This window comes from Cygnus olor, chromosome 5 (genome assembly GCF_009769625.2).
Source record: "Cygnus olor isolate bCygOlo1 chromosome 5, bCygOlo1.pri.v2, whole genome shotgun sequence".
Lineage (NCBI taxonomy): Eukaryota > Metazoa > Chordata > Aves > Anseriformes > Anatidae > Cygnus > Cygnus olor.
In genome coordinates this window covers 24,386,120-24,400,127 of record NC_049173.1, presented here as the reverse complement: position 1 = coordinate 24,400,127, position 14,008 = coordinate 24,386,120, and the positions used below count along the sequence as shown (strand labels likewise).

The window sequence follows — 14,008 nt, the reverse complement described above, 5'->3', positions numbered from 1 at the left end:
AGTGTATGACCAGATAGAAAAACTCTGAAAACTAATTTAAAACATTTAATATTGTCTTTCTCTTTCTAGGTGTACTTAGCAGAAATGAGCGCAGATAACCAGACGTGTTCCAAGAGGAATATACATGGGCGCAAGCTAAAGGAAATCAGCAGGGTAACTGTATACATATGGAGTCATAGGATTAATTGCAAGTTTCCTTGTGTTTTCGCTCCTGCTGTTGTTGGAAAACTTGGCGTGTTTTAGTCTACATAATGCCTACACTTTTCTTCGAAGAGGAGCTGGTGGTTATTTCACAGGATCGACTGAAGTGACTTAAGTGCAGATAGATCTTTTCTTGTGATAAGAAGCCCAATTTTCTGTTCAATCTCTTATGGTTTTGGAGGTGCTTCATTTTTATGTTTTGGGTTTTTTTGGTGTATTTTTTTAGATGTCTGATCACTGGGAGGCAGCGCCACGTCACATGATGCGCCTGGACATTCGTTCTCTATTGCAAGATGCTGCTATCGAAGAGGTAAGAGTATCTCTGCTTGTTAAAATGACAAATTGTGGAGATGTGTCTATACTGAAAGTATAAAGCAGGTGAAGGTATGATGACAAACAGGACTGCCATGTACTTGACACTATAGAAAGATGGAATTGCTGTCAGATAAGTGTATTCCATTATTCTTATCAACTACCTAAATACAAAGGCACATGCGACTTTTTAAGGCATTTTTGTTTGGAGCCCTGACTTATGCATCTTTGAGGAAGAATTGAAGCCACTTTGTTCTTTAGCAACTGTTTAGTACCAATTAAAGAGTATTTTTGCTCTCTCAGACAAACCTTGGCACCTTTTCAGCTTAGTTGTTCATAATTTGAGAAATAGTTGATAAAATAAGTAAATAAACATTAACTCCTCTGGATCCCTGCTTTGTGAAATCCAGACCTGTACAGAGTAGTAGTAAATAAAACACATTTAGCAGAAGATGACACTTAATATAGAGGAATGTTACCTTTTATTCCATTTACATTTTACCATGACACATATCTTGGATACATTATCCTTCTGTATTGTTGCATTCTTCTTTGACGTACATTTCAGGAACTCTGGAAATAAACTACTATGTTAATGGTTGTATTGAATGTACCAGAGCTGCATGTTGCTGTCAGAACAGCTCTTGCTGTGTCCATAGAAACTGTTGACCTGCTGAAACAGGAAGGGTGTTTACTCTTTGCAGCTTGTCATGATCTCAGCAGGTTATTTTCTACTCTAGAGATACTTTTTATTGTAAAATAGTCATCTTCAAGAGGAGAGCAAAAGTTTCAGCTCTCAAGTAGACCCAGAGAAGGACAGATTAGGGGTTTACTCTGATATGTTCATCAAGGTTTTACTAATGGTTTTCATAACTGCATATGTATGAGAGTAGCTGGCATTTCAGAGTATACACATGAATTACCATTAGAGATATGGACCCCCGAAAGTATTCCATTAGATTGGCAGGGTTAGATGTGTTTTAAAGCATCCATTTTTGTTCATTACATTAATCTCTGTGATTAATAATCTCCACTGTGATAATTAAATACTTAAGATAGAGGCTTGATAAAGATACATTCTATACAGAGAGTGCCATTCAAGTGATTTGTAAGTGAGAAGTTTAAGATCTTCTTACAAAATTTCAAGTTTTGAAACATGATTGTGTATGAAGCAAGGGAGGTATTTAACTGTTACAAATACGTTAGCATGAAGAATCCATGTGAAGGAGGATCACAAACTATTGCTACTTTCCCCACACAGTTTCTCGCTCCAGGAAGAAGGGAACCTGCTTTGAAGGAAGCAGAAGTAGATCCAGTATTCATAGAAACTGCAACATAGTGCTTGCCAAAACTAATTCGATCTTTCCTCTTCTATTTGAGCTTGGAATCTTCTGCTTAACCTACTAAAAAAATGAGACTTAGAAGTCAAGCAGTGCTTTGCAAGTCTGTGCTTGTGCTTTGTAACAGGTGGAGATGGAGGATTTTGATGCAAATATTGAAGACCAGAAAGAAGAAGCCAAGAAGGATGCAGCAGAGGAAGAAGAAAGTGAACTGGTAGGAGACACATCAGCCATCTCTAACAAAATGCTTTTTAATATGTCTGAGGGAGAGTCTCGATCTTGTAAATGTCAACCCATTGCCATTCTTAGCAGTGCGATTTTAATACACACATCTATAGTCATTTGTTCCTTAAACATTTCTAAGAGAACTTTAATGTCAAATCATGTTATTTCTATCTGATTTTTTTTAAATAATCTGTGAGTTTATGACACAAACAGCATTATCAGAGTATCATGGCAACATGCCTCTTGCAGACATTTATTTATAAGTTACGGTACACTATAGCTCTCTCTTCCAGATTGTCTAAGTATCATACCAAGTGGAGGGATGGGAAGAATGGGCAAAGTTTCATTTAGCTTATTTTCTTTCACACGTCTAAAGAACTCGTCTCAACTGTCATAGTACATGACAACAGTTACGAAGAATATTTTCTCTGCCGAGGCTTTCTGACTTTGTCAGTAGGTATTTCCAAGCTGAGGGATTAGATTTCTTGGATGAATGAAGGTTAGAGATTAGTTCTGTGGGCTGGCTTTTTTGGGTATGTATTTAAAAGGCTGCAGAAGGCCTCTGAATGTAACTTCTTGGTATGTGTTGGAGCTACAATTGATCAGTGCTTGAAGAGTTGAATGTGTCAAACCCTGGTTCCCACAACCAAGCAGTTAAATTCCTATAAACAGGAAGTAACCAAAAATGTCTGGGATGAGCAAAGTCCATTGATGGAAAATTACTCTTCCTCATGAGTGGCAGTATAGAAACCGGATGAAATACAGAATAACAAAAATAAAATTTAGGAAGAGTGGATTTTAATAAACATCTGGTTTGGGGGTTTGCTTGTTGGGTTTTTTTGGTTTGTTTTTTTGGTTGGTCTTCAGGGTTTTTTTTTTTAGCAATATGACTCATTCTCTACTAAATTATTCTCTGGCACAGAGTATGAGACTGCATAAAGTGGGATTAGAACTCTTTAAAGATGCATCCATGTTTACAAGAATATGGCTGCTAGCTTCTCATTTCTTGAAAATGAGTTATATCTAGAATAGAAAGTTGTCTTTTAGCATTTGAGAGAAATCTGTGCATAATTCTGTGTGTGTGTGTTTATGGGCTCTGGGGAGTGTCCTGTTGCACAGTACATCATAAGAACAGGCCTTTTCTTTATAAGACAAGGAGAAAGCATGGTGGTGGAAACTATGCAAATTATTAATATCTAAAAGTAAACTACATAAAAGAATGTTTTCTATTCCAATTCACAAGAGGTGAAAACCAGCAAAGAATAATCTGCCGTATGTAATCTTTGCCATTCAGTCATATGGCTGATTTCAGAGAGGTATGTCAGACAGAAAAGTATTTGGTATCTGTCACCTTCCTGAGAACAGTTGGTAAAGGTTCTTCATTTCATTCTCCTGTACTTCTCTTAATCCTGGGGAAAAAGAGAGGTCTCAAGCTCCATCTGGCGAATGTCCTTGAAATATCCAACTGTCTTGTACCAAAGGATGAAGTCTGAATCTTTTCTTACCCTATCCGAAGACTGGGATATTATACAGATTCAGCACACATTAGGGCATTTCACACCATCAAAGTCACTCTTCTGTTGCTATTGTCAACTCTCATAGGGTTGTTTGAAGCGTTCAGACAATTCTTGCTTTTCTGTGCTTGATGGTATGAATTATTGATGCATTTAACTTAGTGTTCTCACCAATGTATCACACATTGCTTTGTTCAATACATGCTCCTCGCTGTGGTGTAACTTTTCTGAGCATATTTTAATGTGCAACATGTTTGAAAAGTATAAATATACGTATATACCTGAAATTTATTTATTTGTCACAATGAAATATTCCAGCACAAACTGTTTTAGTTTGTATTAAATACAGACTTGATTAAAAATATTAAAATAGAGAAATCTGATAATCTCAAATCACTGATACATGCTTGATAGGAAAAAAAAAAAAAGTCTGTAAAATATTTTGGAAGAGCAATGCTGAACGTAAACAAAAGCAGTGTAGCTCTCTGTCATGGTACACTGATTTAATAACTCAGCATTAACGAATACACAGGTGTTCACAGTGGAGGTGACCTATAAATAGAGCAGGAAAGGAATTAGTGTATTAAAACTGGTCTGTGGATTTTTTGGTTTCTTGTTGAAATCTTTTAGAGTAGTTCTTTTCCCTCCATATTAAAAATCATTAAAACAATGAAACTCTCACAAGGGTTCCATTTCACCACAGTGAGCTTTTTATGTGATTGCAGAGAAAATTTCAGCTGTTCAGATTAGGAATAAAACTACTTATATGAGTTATAAAGAATTGCTTAGCAAGGATTTATTTGTGTAAGAGTATAAAATGAAAAGACTACAAGAAAATACCTAAAATAAATACCTTTTTGCCAAATTTAATACTATTTTCATTTGCAAGGAATGAACTGGCTAAAGTTTATTATATGTAAAATGTATTATGACGTGTAGGGAAAAAGTGTTTGGAAATAATATTTGAACCATGATGAGGGTTATTTTTAAATGAAAAAATAATTAAATCTCAGTTTCAGCAGATACTACCTCATTTAAACTAGAAAAAAAATGTGGACTGACTACTCATACAAGAATTTAGTATGTTCATCTGAAAGGATTATTAAGTGAAGCTTGTGTGTAGTAAATCTGGAAATATATTAAAAACATTTGACTAAGGTATATTTTGCATTTGACTAACATAACTTTTGCATTTGTAAAGCCTTGTATATTCTTAATGCCTGATAAATTGTGTCGCTATAACTTTGCCTCTTGGGATATTATAATCTAGTAACTGCACCCAGCACCATTGCTATCTGTTAGACTCATTCTGGAGTTCTGTGTTGGCAGAGCAGCGTTCTTGTAATGATGTGCAAGGGCTGCTAAAGTCACTTACTGAAAGGGAAGTAAGTGGATGCAGAAGTTCTGAAATACTGAGTAACTTGTTTCCTTCATCTGATAACAAGAATTGTGCCTTACAAAAAGAAATACCTTAAGCTCCCATTATAATGCTGTTTCCAGTTCAAAAGTGATATGCATGTGTTGCTCTCTCTAATCCTCCGAGCTTCTCTCTGTGTATGATTTAGGGTTACATTCCGAAAAGCAAATGGGAGATGGACACTTCTGAGGCAAAGCTAGGTGGGTATTTATTTTTTCCTGTTTCTTATAGTTGGTATCTGATGATATTTGCAAAACTTTAATTTCCATTTTCACTGTGCCTCCCTACCAAAGACAAATAAATGTACTGGTCTCATACACATCTGAAACTGCAAAAGCTTCAATACAGAAAAGGAATTTCTCTCTGCCACCAGAGACATGGGAATTATGACTTTCTAACCATCGCTGTTTTATATACTCATTAATTGTTCTTCCATCTGTTCAGGGAAGGTATTGTGTTGTAAAATTTATTTAAAGCGGTATTCCTATTCTTTATTCATCTCCTCTGTATTATAAAAAGTGAAGAGTCAACTTACATTGCACTGCATTCTTGTTCATACTGCATATGTGTTTCTCAAGCATAAATGTCGTCAGTAACTACTCACTTTCTTGGAGACTTGCATAGTAGGTAAAATTGTATTGATGATGCATCTTACTTTCCAAAACTGGCATGGGTGAGGACAGAGAAGTACCATATGTTGAAATTGGTTCTGAATGAATCGGCGTCATCTTTTCAACAAGTTATGTATTAATAAGTTAAAGTTTGTTAAGCATTTCAAATTCCATGGGGGTACTAGAATTTTTCTTAGTAGGATGCAGAATGGACTTTCCAGGACTTACAAGGGCATGATTTTTGCTGCACTCCTGTTCTGATTAGTGCTGCTGGCTGCATTGTATATAAGTGCTAATATTACAATTCTATCAAAGTCAAAAGCGACCTTCAGGTTGAAATGCAGGCACCATGGATATGATGCAATATGGACATGTGGAAATAAGTTTTTAGTCATTACGTTTTTGTGGGATTTTTTTAATTTTTTTTCACCCAGTGAACAGTAATGGTACTAAGCCAAGATTTTATGAGTGGAAGGTGCATAAAACTATCATTTTCTATCACATCTCTGAGAAGTAACAAATACCTGAGTGGGATACAGTATGTCTTAGCATTTTTTGAGGTCTTCTGCATGTGGTACAGCCCTGTGTATGATTACTTTCCAATAACCAAAATCACATTTGTACAACAGAAATAGCATCAGAAGTTGTAGCTTACATAAAGCAGATTTTCATCTCTTGCTGCTAACCATGTCTTCTGCTGCTGTGCTCTCTTTTAAGTCATTTAAATATTTGTGGAATATATTGGCTTTGTGGCACCTGCAGTAAAACTGGAGGAGATTCATACTCAATGCTTGCAGCATGTCGAACAGCAAGGCAGTTCAAGACAAAGATTTTTCTGCATTCTTGGCATACAAGTTAATTGCTTTTCGTATCTTATGATTATTTCTTAAATTTGTAATGATTTTTTCTAACTCTGCATTGTTGAAGAATGCAAGGCTCTGATGTGTTGTGTGTTATTCTAAATAATACAGACTCTTCTTTATGTACTAAGTAGGAACAGATGCGTTGCGCTGCATAGAGAGAACTTTTAAGTCATCCCATGCCTTTTATAAATATGGCAGGAGTCCAGAGTATGTTCTAAAAGTTTTTATGGGTAGTTTCTAGTAATGTGGGGACTGGGACTGCATCAGAAAGTTACAGATAGCTGTCAAAGTCTACCTCATTCATGATCAAATACTGCTAACAACAGAATTGTGCTGACTTTCTTTCCATGTGGAAAATCCGTAATAGAAAATGCAAGAGGATTTTTATATGGTCTCCAGTTAACATAAACGTAAAACTGGGAGAGAGCAGCAGAGTCAATTTTACTCTAAAATAAATTACTTGCAGGACTGTGGGAATAGTAACAATCAGTTAACAAACTGGATCTTAGCAGACTGTAAGTCACTGGTGCTGAGAAGGTCTTTCTATTAAATCTGTATTCACAATTTTACTTTCATAACTACCCTCTAGATTCATATTTATAACTATATAAACTACAGATTAAAAGTAAATTCTGACAGAACGTACGTTATAAAAAGCCTGGCATTCCTACGTAACAAATGCTGTTTTGTTTATTTTTGAAAAACTACTTTGTGAGGGCAGACAGCTTTTAGCTGAGGTTGCGCTTTATAAGCACTTGCAGTCTGTGAGTAATAATTATATTTAATTCGCAGTAAGATTTTGTTTGGTTATTCACAGGCCCATTTCAGTAGATGACATATCAAAATTATTTCCTGAAAGGCATGTAAACTGTGGTATGCATTTGTCATTCCCAAGTTGGGTTATTTCCTGGGGGCTGGCCTGCCCATTAGGTTTATTGCATTAGTCCCAGCGGGCATGTATTTGCAGAGGTTGCCTAAGTGCAGAATCCGAAAAAAAATCTGTAAGTCCTCTTCTGCCTTTTGGATTTCTTTCTGAATAGATATTGTTACAGGAGGACACAAGATCTTACTAATCACAGAAAGCCTTAGAAAAGGTCTGAAAAGCACAAGCTCTTCTAGCTGCAGTGCTGACTTGTGCCAGTCACCATGCTGTTCGCTCCAGAGCACTTGCTTTAGTTCAAATTTACTTTGGCAGGGTTGATGCATTCCTCTGACTATGTATGCTGGTATAGCGTTTCCTTACGTGTTGTGACTGCAAACCACATTTTTATTTTAAAATCTAGTCACTACTGTTTCGGTCTGTCTCAGTGCATCATACACTCAGGCTCTTAAACTTACAGAAATGGACTAATGTTTTTAAAATTTGACTATGTTAAGTGTTTAGTACTGTACTCTGTTTCAAAATGCGGCTTAGTCGTGAGTTGGACAAAGTTCTGCAAAAGGAGAAATGACTTCTACCATAGGTGAGGTTCTGATACCGCTGTAAAATTTGCTCTGGAATGCAAATAACATTTCACTTAAAACTTTGTAGCTTTTGTACAAGAAAGGCAAAAAAGTAGCCAATTGATTGATTTACTTTGAGCAAAGTAAGTAATTTACTTTCAGAAGCTATTATTAACATTCTAAAGGTGAGTTTTTCATTCTACAAGTTTTCAAAAACGCTGCTGTTTCGTTGTTTTTAAAATTGAAATGGTGAAGTGATTTGTTTGATAGTTTAACGCTCAGTAATCATCTGCCATAAATATTCACAAGCACCGTTGTTACAAAATGACACCTTGTCTTGTTTTCAGGGAAAAAAAAAAAAATTTGTGGTAGGCTTTTGACATTTCCTTAGAGTGTGTCTGCTGCATGTGAACCATGATAGTATGCGTGGAAGCAGATCTCTCTGGAAAGGAAGGCATTCCAACTTCAAAAATGGAAGGGGATAACATTGTAAAATAAATTCTGTATAGCACTAACAAAAAGGGATGGAGGGAAACTGATAGGCTGAATGCCTCCTGAACTCCCCTGGTTACAAGTTACACATTTCTGGGGACTGTGTTCAGTTGGTCCCTGTGCAGCAGGGAGTGGGACACTGGAAATAAGATATGCTTGCATCATAGCAGGTTGCCTCCTAACAGGAATACGTCTGTGTTATGCATAACTGTCAGCAGAGCTCCAGTTCTTTATGTTCCTAAATGCTCCTCGATCTGTTTGTTGCTATCCCTTTAAATACCTTTTCTTTTTCTTGTAACCCTTGTTCTGTGAATGTTTTACACTGATTGATCTGAGAGTAATACTGAGGAATAGTGTGAGTATGTCGTGTGCTGGAGTAATGGAGGAATATTTTGTAAATTAATTTTGTCTTCTAGAGGGAGTACCAGCTTTCTGTGGAGATTGAGCTTCAAACTTGGCAGATTTAACTTAGAGCAAAGAAGAACCTTAAATGAATCATGTCACAAGATATCATGTAACAGATACAAATATTCTGCACACAGTTTTATTAAGTGTTCTTTGATTTGTTTGGTTTGGGTTTTGTTTTTTTGCTTTTCTGTTTTGTTTTCAGAGAGGGATTAAAATGTTTTCTTGGAAGAAGTTCTGTATCTGTTCTAGAGAAATGGGGCAGAAGTGAATTTTTAAAAACTTTAGAGTTCTATGAGAGAGAAATTACTTCACCAGGTTATGGCACTGAAACGTTAGTATCATGTCTACATCACCATTGCCTCACATCCTCTCTGTTGTTGCTCTTCTCTCTCCAATATTAAGTAAAAAAAACTCATCTCTGAACTGATCTTCTTTAAATACATACTCTTGAACATCTCCTTCTGCTCTCCAGAAAATATGTTGTTTTGTACTTGGTTTATTTCAGAGACCTTTGGTGGGTAAATTTAATTACAGCGGTGACTTTTGAAGCACTGTTACTGACATCACTGGAAATGGCTTACAGAACGTAACTACCAAGCTTAGTGTTCCTTCTGCATATGCCTAGTTTTTGGCTTATGAAATGGTAGCGTACAGCAAGAGAATTAGTACTAGGATTTACTTTGACTTGTGAAGCCTGTTTTCATTTTCATGTCTTATTGTTCATAATCTTAAAATGAGTAATTCTTTCATCTCCTTTCCAAAAGCAATTGACCGCATAATTTCAAGAAGGTGTTATTTTTTCACTGAAAATAAGTGTCTAAAGAGGAACAAAATTTTAGAACCTAGGAATGGAACTGTTTCTCTTCATGCATTTATTTGTTCAATAAGAAAAAGAAGAAGATGATGGCTGTTGGACAAGCATACTTCTCAAATATTTGTGACTGACTTCTTGCACCATGAAACAAAAAAATCCGAGATTTTTTTTTCCAGTCCTGGAGGATTTTTTGGGGTGGTTCTTCCTTGCAGGGAGAAGAAAAATGGGAGGTCAGGGTTTCAGGGGATGGTTTTGTTCAGCAGAAACAGAACCTAAAAAACTTGTTTTCGATGCGTAAAATTATACGATCGTCACTTATTCCCTGATATTGCATGTATGTAATGGTTGACACAGTATTAAACCCCAAATCTGGGAGAGATGCTACAGCTTTGGTCTTGTGTTCTAATATAGAACAGGTGGATCTGTAGTTCCTTAAAGAGCTATGGGTGGCTGTATTGTACTTGTAAGTACAGACTCTATATGGTATGAGCATCCAGAAAAGCAAGCTTTTCTCCCTCATACAAATAACAAAACTGAGTGTTGTTGCCACGCAGTTAATGTGAAAGATCAATAAAACTTGAAAATGGTGCTGAGTCTCCTAGTTTATTTCAACTCTCATCATACTGCCTATCAAGATAAGCTGGATGTACAAGTTCTGCTGATCATTCTTTTGAAAATATTTCCTCTCACATCTTGTTTGTGTGAATAATAGGAAAAAAATCTCCTTTAACTCTGAGGCTCTGTGTTTGTTCTCAGACAAGCTGGATGGTTTGCGGACTGGCACTAAAAGGAAACGTGACTGGGAAGCCATTGCCAGCAGAATGGAAGATTATCTACAGCTTCCAGATGACTATGACACTCGTGCTTCTGAACCTGGAAAGAAGAGGGTAATAAACTTTCAAATGACTTTCTGTAGATGACCATTGAAAGGTTTCTGTGATAAAGAGTTTGTATCAAGTCAGTCAGTGTATATGAATACAGGAATTTCCTTGACTCGCTTTTTATTTTCCGTTAGATTCTGTAGGAGAATATTTTGGAGAATAGTCTTCCAGAGGTAAACAGATTAAGTATAATGAAGTGGGGAGTTGTAGGTAATGGAAGATAACTATTCATAGCATGGCTTTTGAGATTGAGAATGGAGTCATATCCCAGTTCGTGCTGAGGAAGAAGATGCACGTAGAGTCCTTTTTTTAGGCTTTACATTGTGTGATGAAATGGTGTGATACACAGTGTATATTCTAAGACAAGATGATGATGACTTTATTAAACTAATTTTTGTGTTAGGTTTTATAATAAGTAGGCAGAGAAACAATTCACTGTTCTTAACTTTAAAAAAGATTCAGCTGAGGAAAGCATCAACTATGTAGGTCCATTATCAGTAAAACCTTGAAGTTACCTCCTGCATATACCTTTCATACAGCTTGGGAGAGGGTGTTTAAGAAGGTGGCTTCAACCACTCTGTATGTACTTCTGTTCTGAGCATAAACTGCTACATTTTCAAATACCACTGAAAAAAAAAATTAAAAATCATGGGGGAAGATGAAAGAGGTAATAGGTAGGATGCTTATTTTTTCCAAAACAGAAAGACAAGCTTTTGCTTTCAGAATTACATCTTCAAATCTGACTGGTACAACATGCTAAAATTTACCGTTTGACATGGATAGCACATTGGTATTCTTCTGTATTCTTAAATGTTAGGATTATCACAAATACCACTATGTGGTGGAAAAGAATATACAAGCTTACATTCAGAGCGTAGCCAACATTAATAACTATAGACTAATTTTTTGTAGTTTGCTTTTCTATATGTCCCATGAACCTTTACATAAAGATGAAAGAACAACAAACAAAAAAGGAACATCATTTGCATCCGTGCAAACAATACAGTATGTGAAGAAGCATATTTACTACCAGATAAAGATACTCGGACATGCTTTCTAATTCATCGCTTCTGCCATAAGCTTTGTACCCAAGCAGATACTCAACTGTCTGGATTTCCATCTCTATCCACTGTGAATATATGTAGTAGTAATCGGTTTAAAACAAAACATGAGGTTAAAAGTGTGTTAGCTTCAAGGAAAATGTAAGGAACCAGGGAGGGAGGAGAGAATGATGTGTGTATATGTATACAAATCTCCTAGAAATACCTGTTACAGCTCACTCTGTATTAAAGCTGATAAGGAGCTGTGGGTCTTGTACAGACTACAGTTGATTTTGCAGCTAAGTTATTTTTCATACTTATTTTTTAATGAACGAGTTGATCAGCAATGCAATTCATTCAACTTTGCCACTAAAAGTAGTTTGAGTTGACTGTCTGTGTTTGGGTTTGTTGGTTTGCTTTGTAAAGTCAAGTAGAAAACACGGGTAGTACTGAACAGTGTGTGAGAGAAAAGGAGTTACTAAGACATTTTCAGAGGAAGTGATGGTGGAAGAAAGCAGGCATTGCATATCAGTATGAATATCTGAGGAAGTTCAGCTAGAATGTGGAATTAGGGGGGTGCTGGAAGAAAGGTGATATGGGTATGTCCAAAAGTAACAGATCAGTTTGAATGGGAGTCAGCAGGATGTCAGGGAAGAGCTCCTTCACTTACTGTTTTTCTTGTCCTGCAGTTGTGTGTTGCTGTTGAGTTCCTGGACAGTGGCCATTCATCACCACCTTCCTCCCTCCCCGCAGTTACACTCCCCTCCCCATGCCCCCACATCGTGTCTGGGTTTGTGGGTGAGGAAGTGACTGTGTGTGTTTGAACAGGATGAGTGCAAGTGATCTGCATGACAGTGAAGAGCCATAGAGGAAACGGATTCAGCTGTAAAGATGGAAAGCAACCAGTGCACAAAGACGTTATTTAGTGGAAAGAATCAGTAAAAAGATTTAAATAAAAATCTGTCACAGAAGATAAAGAAAACTGACCCTCATTCAGTCATTCACTGCTGAGTTGCTCTTCACACGCTCTTCCTGTAGTTTCATAGTCTTCTCCTAGGTGTTTCCATTGTGCAATTGAAAGACAGGTTCTACAGAAATGAAGACACTAAATGAGTCTTTGGTAATTCTTCCTGCAGGAAGCATTGCTTTGCATAGGAAAGTAACTTTAGTGATTCTTCATCTCTCAGAACTATAGCATTGAAATGGAAAATGCTAATCATACATACCTTTTTTTCTACTTCATTGAACATTCGGAACATTCAATTAAAAATAATGTAACCGCTGCAATTTCCATCTTTACTCATCAGAGAACAGATTAGTGATTACCTGTTGGAATTAAAATGAGTACAAATTAGAATTCTTATACTCTCATCTGCAGTGGGAAGCTTAGATGTGTCTCAGAAGTTCATAAGGGATTGTCCTACTGATAGTATGTTCTCCATAGGTGCGGTGGGCAGATCTAGAAGAAAAAAAAGATGCAGACAGGAAAAGGGCCATTGGTTTTGTTGTTGGACAAACAGATTGGGAGAAGATAACAGATGAAAGTGGTCATCTTGCTGAGAGAGCCCTCAACCGTACCAAGTATATATGAAAAAGTGGTTAATGGGAATTTTGTGCCTTTAAGGTAAGTATACGGTGGTTTTGCATGTTTCTGGCCTTGGTATTGTTTTATTTGTTTGTTTAGTTTGTTGTTTTTTTTTTAGGGTTGGGTGTTGGGTTTTTTAGTGTTGAGATTGCAGGTCTTGTCACTGTTAGAGTTCTCCCAGACAAGATTATATGATTTGGAACCCTGTATAGTAGGTGTCAGCTGTGCACTTTTCAGTGTGCTTTCCCCTGTACAGCATCTAAAAATTAAAGAAGAAAAATTGTCAGCTATCAGAGTCTCCAAACCCTGCTAAAAGGAAAAGTGTTTTCGTTATAAGAATAGCTTAGCTGTATGCTTGGTCCTGTCTAGTTCAGATTTTGCTTACTATACGTATCTTAACTCTGACCATTTTAACTGCTGTTTTACTTGATGTAACAAACTTTTCCTTTCTTTACAGGCCATTTGCTCTGAGGAGATGTGAACCAAGGTGTCATGAGCATCTTGCATGGGTCATGTCACTCCCACCTTCACAGTTTTTCTTTTATTTTAGTTTCAGCAATTTTTTTTGAGATATTGGCAAATAACCAGTGCCCTCAAAAAAAGAAAAAAAATCCTGCTGCTCCTAAGTGAGAGAGACAGTTTACTTTTTAATATTTTTGGAGGGGGGGGGGGGAAGGGGAGGGCCAGTAGTTTTAGCTGCTGTTTGTGGGATAAAGTGGAAGGATTAGACAGATGTTACCTCCACTGTACTGTCACAGAATGTTTATCACCTTTGCTTTGTGGCCGTTCTCGTTTTATACTGTATGTACCTTGTAGCTTATTGTATTAGGAAGCAGAACAATAAATTTCACTATAAACTCTG

At 36.7% G+C, this 14,008-nt stretch overlaps 1 protein-coding gene across 1 annotated transcript in view; it reads left to right on the top strand.

The window, feature by feature from the left end:
- The window catches only part of YLPM1 (YLP motif containing 1), a 38,450-nt gene extending 24,442 nt beyond the window's left edge, over nt 1-14,008 (top strand). The window contains exons 15-21 of the mRNA XM_040557751.1: nt 70-153; nt 428-511; nt 1,981-2,067; nt 5,158-5,209; nt 10,397-10,527; nt 13,006-13,185; nt 13,604-14,008. Coding sequence (XP_040413685.1) covers nt 70-153; nt 428-511; nt 1,981-2,067; nt 5,158-5,209; nt 10,397-10,527; nt 13,006-13,152 — 585 coding nt within the window. The 3' untranslated portion in view covers nt 13,153-13,185; nt 13,604-14,008. The remainder of the gene's footprint in view (nt 1-69; nt 154-427; nt 512-1,980; nt 2,068-5,157; nt 5,210-10,396; nt 10,528-13,005; nt 13,186-13,603) is intronic.